At 34.6% G+C, this 7721-nt stretch overlaps 2 protein-coding genes across 3 annotated transcripts; one reads left to right on the forward strand and one right to left on the reverse strand.

Moving 5' to 3' along the window:
• Positions 1-84: 84 nt before the first annotated feature.
• Positions 85-3895, reverse strand: LOC106744145 (S-phase kinase-associated protein 2). 2 transcript variants are annotated; one of them, XM_014618632.1, is made up of 6 exons: positions 3406-3488; positions 2008-2322; positions 1673-1925; positions 1154-1599; positions 942-1069; positions 85-859 (listed from the first exon to the last, which is right to left on the reverse strand). In XM_014618632.1, exons 1-6 carry the CDS (start codon positions 3486-3488, stop codon positions 513-515), a joined length of 1572 nt encoding a protein of 523 aa, XP_014474118.1. In that variant the 3' UTR covers positions 85-512. The 2 variants fall into 2 exon arrangements, with proteins under 2 accessions (XP_014474118.1, XP_014474120.1); XM_014618634.1 differs by having other exon boundaries at positions 513-859; positions 3298-3895.
• Positions 3896-4183: 288 nt separating this feature from the next.
• LOC106744094 (pre-mRNA-processing factor 19) lies at positions 4184-7700 on the forward strand. Its single transcript, XM_014618523.1, has 8 exons — positions 4184-4364; positions 4810-4959; positions 5203-5480; positions 5660-5854; positions 5957-6112; positions 6187-6417; positions 6533-6873; positions 7158-7700. The coding sequence occupies exons 1-8, from the start codon at positions 4346-4348 to the stop codon at positions 7300-7302; spliced, it is 1515 nt and encodes a 504-aa protein (XP_014474009.1). The 5' UTR covers positions 4184-4345; the 3' UTR covers positions 7303-7700.
• The last annotated feature ends 21 nt before the right edge of the window (positions 7701-7721 follow it).

The raw sequence follows: 7721 nt of genomic DNA on the forward strand, positions 1-7721 counted from the left end.
ATATATATATATATATATAATATATATACCTAAAAACTTGACATATCAGATATATATATATATATATAATATATATACCTAAAAACTTGACATACCATTTTCTGAGATCTTTTCTGGTAAAAATTGTATATAGAGCATATTAATATGATTGATAAAGTTTCGTATAAATATCATGATTGGAAGCTACCTTTGTAAATAAGACAGTCTCGCACAGCCCTAATTAGATACGTTTAGTATCAGCATAGCGCATCGCTAGGAACAGTATGTACAAAAAAGTTTTAAATATTTGAGCAACGGTTAATTACTAAGTTCTTGGCAGAATTACACGTCTTATCTTAAACAAGTACAAATCGTCCTTCAAAGATGTCACCAAATTCGATTTAGCATTATTGGTACTCAGTCTATATGGAATCGTGTAGTAATACATACATATGTGTGTGTATATATCGGTTTCCCTTTGGTCGACTCCCATGATTTGTTGCAAAATTGACGAACAGTAATACATATTAAATTCAATCTCTAACACGTTGACTCCAAATACTGGTTCTTCGAATACCTACTGTTGGCCTCGCGACAGAGCTGTAGAAGAACTTGTTAATTTCAACTTTACGATAATTATCCCGCAGTGACTTGAGCACTGGTTCTGACACTAAGCCAAAAATGTCCAAGTATAATAAAGACGGCATCTGAGCTAATCTTGCGAAAGCTGACTGTGGAATACTGTAACAACGACTCAGCGACAAGTGTTCCAATTCGGTGAAATTCAGTAAAGTATGAATGCTGCTTATGGTGAGTATAGCACAATCACTCAAATCCAATTCTATGATATCCGGACATCGTCTCAACAGATCCTTCACGTCTGGAAATTGGAAGTATTAATAATTAAAAGAACATATTTATATATTGTAATTAATAACAAAGCTTAATTACATTTTACTTACTATTATCATTCATTGTTTTCCTACAACCAGCTATATTCAAACGTCTAATAGATGATGGCAATGTTTTACAAAGTACCGACACACTCTCACTATCCAAGCAACACCAAGCTACATTGAGGGCAGTTAAGCTATAACATAATCCATACATCTACGTCGGAACATTTATCGCAAAATATCCGCGTGTATTTAGATATATGAATTAATAAACTTACCAATTGAGTTTTACCAAATCCATGATACAATTAGCATTAATATCTTCGCACATAGTTAAATTCAGAACTTCTAACTCTGTGTTTTGTTGAATTTCACTAAAGCAAGCCCTACTTATTGTACATTTTTCAAGTGACAAGTTTTTCAATGATTTACATTTGGACAATAATGTAGCCAAGCCATTTGGTGATATAACTGCCATAGATAGATCCAAATATTGTAATCTACTCGTATAAAAATCTCTAATGTAATCGCACTGTATATTGGGCCCATAGAAAACCGGATCCGCAATTTCCGCTTGTGCCAGTCTTAGAATTTGTACTCCACGTGGTAATATAAACCCTAATGTACCTTCACTTAGAACTTTACCACCCAAATCTAATCTAGTCCATAAAGCTTCGTCACGAGCTACTCGATACCAACGTCTACACACTAACATAGAGCGTACCTGTAAAATAAATAATTCATGCAAACCCTTACAATTTTTGTAAATTAAGCATTTATTGTGCTTTTGTTCTTACCAAACATTTCTTGGGTAGCCATTTTAGTATCATCAGAATTATCTCATCGGACAACTCATTAAATTTATTTTCACCAATGATCGAGAGCTTCTTTTTTCTTCTATATAAGCAGAATTGATCGACGCCAACATTATCAGCAGAAGCATCCGTACTTTCTCCAGCCAAATTTTCTTTTGCTCTCGACGAACTGTTGGATTCATTCTCTGTGCTATTAAATACAGCCAAATCGTAGATACATCCATCTTGCTCTATTCTATAAAGATAATTAAATAAAAAGTAAATATAGAAATTTAAATTTCTCATAAACATTTTTTTCTAAATTCTTCTTCACATACCTCTCAACGTTTGCATTATCCGCACTAGAATTCGTATGAATCTTTTCGTGACATTCTATGCCATCATTTTTGTGTCTTTTGTTTAACTTTCTCTTACTATCTGACTTTACAGGAGACATTATACAATCTTGAGAATGTAACTGTTTTGTACTTTCATCATTTGCTGTTGGATCTTCCAACATACTAACACCCATATCCTCTAAAATTTCAGGTTCTACAAAACTAGTATTTCCAGAATATGACCATCTTGTACTATTTTGAGGCACATTATTAATTAGATTGTTATTGCAGGGATTTTCCAGACGTATTTGTTTACTGTAGAACACAAAAAGATTTTCTGTATAAATAACATAAGTTAAATACAAATATTTCATTTCACAAATTATAAATTAATAATCAATTCATGTATTACGAATCTGTTTCATCCAATCGGTAACAGAGAACCTGTTTAATATATAGGATGTTCCACCATTAATGTAATAAATAAATTACATCTGAGTATACAAATTTCTGACAGCCTGATTGATTGTCATTTTTAAAGGCTTTCCTAAAAGCTAAAATTATTAGTCTTATCTTTTTCATATTAGGGTATATTTTCTCTAAAAATATCTTCAGGAATCTATTATGTACAAATGTTATAATAGTGATAGGATATCCTCTGTATATTAGATTCTCTTATTTTGTAAAATCTTAGTAATATAATATATAGATATTAAAATAGACTGTTATATAAAATCAAGTACTAAAGTTCTTCTCTTATATATACCAAGCATTATTCCTATCTATACACATCACAAAGAACAAATAATATATTTATCAATGCTACCTTAGACCATGTAAACTTTGAAATCATTTATACTTGATACAAGCTACAAGTGTAATCAAATTACATCCGATACACATTTTTTTTTATAACAAAAAGAGAGAAATATATTCCGGACGATCACTCAAAAGTAAATCTATCGCGCTGTAGAAAACGTCCAATATTATGTAATGGTTTATTGCTCGTGAAAATAAATACAAGGAGATGCGAACTTGTATCTGCATACTTTTCTTGCAAAATTTTCAACTTGAAGTGAAAGGCAAGGGCGCTAAGGAAATGTCAATCCTTGGTCATAATTACATTAATACATTCTAATATCAAGTGATTACTTGAAAACAAAACGTTGATCACTAATTTCCCATGCTATTTGGAATATTCTTTTCAAGTGAAGATTACGAGTTTTGACACTTGTTAATCTTGTTCGCGGGAACGCGCGAACTTACACCTGCCTGTTGGCGGGTGTTTACCTCTTTCTTCCCTGTGATCGTTATGAAGCAACGAGGGATTCACATGCAGGTAGCAACCGAAAGGACCTTGGTAAACGCGTTTTGCCCTCACATCGAAGTTAGCCTCACCTATCAGGTGGTGAAGATTCCTCGGTGTTTACTGAACAACCGATCTCGTGCAACAACATATTTTTAACTGTAATGGAATCCATTTCTGACGAAATAGCAGTTGCACCGCTCCTTTTTCGGGACGGTTATCGTATAGTAAACGATCAGACACCACATCGGTCAACACGATACGAACAACCACTCACTAACGGCGCGGTAATTGCTCGGTTGGCTAGTGATATGGCGAGGTGATTGTTGAAATCAGCCGTCGATTGGTCGATCGGTATAACGGCGGGAACACACGTGATAAAGACAGAAATGCCTCGAATGGAGGGAAAAACGCGCGCGAATGCTACAGACCGATCTGAGAAATATTCTACGTATCGTTTGGCGCAACTAGTGTGGTTAAGGACAATTTATGCACACTTCAATTTATCATTTCTTTGCGCTGAGCATCGTGTGCTGGGAGAAATCTTGTGATTCACTACGAGTTTAACGAAGTATAAGCACGTGTTCGTTGACATAGGGTTAGGTTGAGTCAAACAGAGATCTAGAAATATGGTGTTTTCCAGCATCCCGAGTACAAAGCTGTTCATTGGCTACACATATTTTGAACCAAGATCTCATTTGTCACATGACAAATTTTGTCCGATCCGCTGATTGGCTGTCAGATAGAGCATTTCTAAGACCCCTAATATTTTTTCCCTAGAAATCTCCTATCCCACAGATTCGTCGTAGGAGAAATAAATCTTTGGTTTTTGTTTCATTGGCTACACATTATCTGAAGATGATACTCAGCTCCTGTTAAATGAGCAAAGCAAATGAGAAGCATCCGACACCACATGAGCAGAATTTTCCTCCAATATAAGATTCAGTGAAATAATCTAGCCACGTATAAAAAGTACAGGAAGACTACGGTGGAGAGAAATAATTAGTAAACGCGCGTCAACCGTGCCTGAAAATGGCGTTGTCTTGTGCGAGTGAGTATTTTATTATATGTGCATTGTTTGCTTCATTATATATTCTTTCTTCTCTCTCCTGCAATTTTTGGGAGTGATGTTTTAATTTATCCAACGACGTTCGCACTAAAATTTATCATCTTTTTGAGTAATTGTAAAATTTTTTACCGGCAAAGTGGGCAGACATAACCTCTAATAAATTGGCATTAATACTGGACTGAACAGTATAATAGATATAAAGAACATCTCTTTACATAAAAAGAGAATTTTACAAGTGAATTTATATAATGTCGTAGCTGTAATTCTCTTCTGTTTATATTGCATATATGCGTTTGTTATATTTTAGTTAATTCCAAATCAAACTACTTTGATACTCAGGATGAAGTTACAGACAATGTGTCATAATTCTAAAGTAATAAAGTCTATCTGAAGAAATAATGGCAATTATTCTAAATTGTATTTATAGTTTCTAATGAAGTACCAGAACATCCCGTGATATCTCTTGCTTCTGGATCAATATTTGAAAGGCGTCTTATCGAGAAATATGTTGCTGAAAATGGAGTGGATCCTACCAATGGCAAAGAACTCACTGTTGAACAGCTAATTGATGTAAAAGGTACCTTTATTATTTCTTATTTCTCATATAAAATATTTTATAAGATTTTAATTAAATATTTTAAAAAATTCTACAATATTTATATAGATTATGTTAAAAGTAGACTATACAGATACTATTTCAGTCAAGCAGAAGTAGAAAAACAATTTACTGTCTATAAATTTTGATTATACATATTGAGTTGTTTTATTTCTAATATATTTATATAATTGATTACATTCATAAAATTTGTATCTTTTGTAGCAACTCCTATCGTCAAACCCAAACCACCGAGTGCTACATCCATTCCTGCAATATTAAAAATCCTACAAGATGAATGGGATGCTGTTATGTTACATTCATTTACATTACGACAGCAACTCCAGACTGCAAGACAGGAGCTCTCCCATGCCTTGTATCAGCATGATGCAGCCTGCCGTGTGATAGCAAGATTGACTAAGGAAGTTACTGCTGCCAGGGAAGCCTTGGCTACTCTGAAACCTCAAGCTGGAATCGTTCAGGCCACTACAATTCCACAGCCTGTATGATATTGTTACTACATTGCTGCTTATTGAAATATCTCAAATCATAAATCCTATATATTTGATAATTGTTAATATTTTATTATTCAACATTTTAATCCTCGATTAGATTTCGTTCCATATTTTACATACAACGTTTTCAATTGTTAGTTATCCATAATGTACATTGATTTCATTAGGCTGTAGCAGTGGAGGCTGGTGGCACAGCTGCTCAACCAATGGAGCAGGCTGGCATTACTGATGATGTTATTCAGAAGCTTCAAGAACGAGCGACTGTTCTTACCCAGGAACGAAAACGACGTGGACGCTCGGTGCCGGAGGATCTAATGCCACAAGATAATATTCGGGCGTTCCAAACACTTGCATCTCATCCTGTAAGTCTGCTTCATTTTCTGTATGCTTTGACTATTCTAAACTAAATATCGCTATTATTATCGTGTCAATATATTATCATTTTAAATATTTTATAATATCAGGGACTTCACTCAGCCAGTGTACCTGGAATTCTCGCACTCGATATTCACGGTGCTGATACCAGTAAGATTTTAACAGGTGGTGCCGACAAAAATGCTACCGTGTTCAATAAGGATACTGAGCAAGTTGTGGCTATTCTCAAGGGTCATACGAAGAAGGTATGTGCGTAGCCTAAAACATCATCTTATTCCTTGTTTGAGTATAATGTGTTTTTCTTTTACCATTCTTGCAGGTCACACGGGTCATTTACCATCCGGAAGAAGACATAGTGATGACAGCGTCTCCTGATACCACGATTCGCGTGTGGAACGTCGGTACCAGTCAGACCACATTGTTATTAAAAGCTCATGATGCCCCAGTAACTGGACTATCTTTGCATCCAACTGGTGATTATCTGCTTAGTTCGTCTTTAGATCAGCATTGGGCCTTCTCGGACATACGCACTGGTAGATTATTGACTAAAGTACGTTTTAAAAAATAATAATTCTGCATCTGATTTTATTAAAAAATCTTTTGAGTATACATTTTTCCATTTCGAATAAATTAAAAAAATAAAACAAGTGAAATATAATTTAAAGGTGGCGGGACAAGCCGGACAGCCGTTGACCACTGCTCAATTTCATCCTGACGGTTTGATCTTCGGCACTGGCACGGCAGATTCTCAGGTGAAAATCTGGGATCTCAAGGAACAGTCTAACGTGGCGAACTTCCCGGGCCACACTGGTCCAATCACGGCCATCAGTTTCTCCGAGAACGGATATTATTTGGCGACAGCCGCGGAGGATTCATGCGTAAAGCTCTGGGATTTGCGCAAGCTGAAGAACTTCAAAACATTGCAACTAGAGGAATCTTACGAAGTGAAGGATATTTGTTTCGATCAAAGTGGAACGTATTTGGCTGTGGCTGGAACGGATGTGAGGTAAAATTTCGAATTTTATCAACTCTTATTATTTTTTTATTTATTCTAAGGATATGATTAATTTATAGTGGCATTATATCGCTAATAATTAATATAACTCCATCTCTAAACGTAACATTATATTCGATAAAATCTTGGTATCTTTATTCCAGCGATGAATAGATCAAACATATTAATATTTCAATTATATTTCAATGATGAATTGAATTTGTAACTATTTGTAAATATTTTCAACGACACGAAAGTTTGAATTTGTTCGTACTTAAGAACACTTTGATTTCCAGGGTGTACCTCTGCAAGCAATGGCAAGAATTAAAGGTGCTAAATGATCACACAGCAGCGGCCACCGGCGTTCGTTTTGGCAAACATGCGCAATATATCGCCTCTACTAGTATGGACCGGACGCTGAAACTATACGGATTGTCGTAAATTCATAGGAGGACGTACAGATTTTGTTATTTAATACCGAATTATAAATTACTACGTATAAATGTGTCTAATGAACTTGTTTGATCTTCATTTGATTTCTTACATATGCTCGTTCCAAGAATTCGTCGAGAATTCAAATATTTAAAAAAATGATGATTCTGATGCAAATTCTCGAATATTACTATAATATATTATTCAAAAGGGTTCCTCGGATTAGCCGACGTAAAATTCAATATGTTGCACTGCCGCGTCTTTTTATGAAATCATGCAGTTGCTCGAGTGCAGTTGTGTATAAAATGACTTGTGTTTTCGCAGGATTTACGAATACACAATGTAATAAAACTGAATGAAATAAAAATATAAGAATCCCTTTATAATAAAACAATGAAATTATATATATATATATATATATATATATA

Source organism: Dinoponera quadriceps, unplaced genomic scaffold, assembly GCF_001313825.1.
Source record: "Dinoponera quadriceps isolate SergipeBrazil2010 unplaced genomic scaffold, ASM131382v1 scaffold1290, whole genome shotgun sequence".
Classification (NCBI taxonomy): domain Eukaryota; kingdom Metazoa; phylum Arthropoda; class Insecta; order Hymenoptera; family Formicidae; genus Dinoponera; species Dinoponera quadriceps.

Coding starts and splice junctions, on each gene's coding strand:
- LOC106744145 (XM_014618632.1), bottom strand. CDS start 3,488: ATGGATTCCATTACAGTTAAAAATATGTTGTTGCACGAGATCGGTTGT. Junction 1,926..2,007: donor GATAATGCAAACGTTGAGAG/GTATGTGAAGAA, acceptor TTATCTTTATAG/AATAGAGCAAGATGGATGTA. Junction 1,600..1,672: donor GGCTACCCAAGAAATGTTTG/GTAAGAACAAAA, acceptor TTTATTTTACAG/GTACGCTCTATGTTAGTGTG.
- LOC106744094 (XM_014618523.1), top strand. Junction 4,960..5,202: donor ACAGCTAATTGATGTAAAAG/GTACCTTTATTA, acceptor TATCTTTTGTAG/CAACTCCTATCGTCAAACCC. Junction 5,481..5,659: donor CCACTACAATTCCACAGCCT/GTATGATATTGT, acceptor TGATTTCATTAG/GCTGTAGCAGTGGAGGCTGG.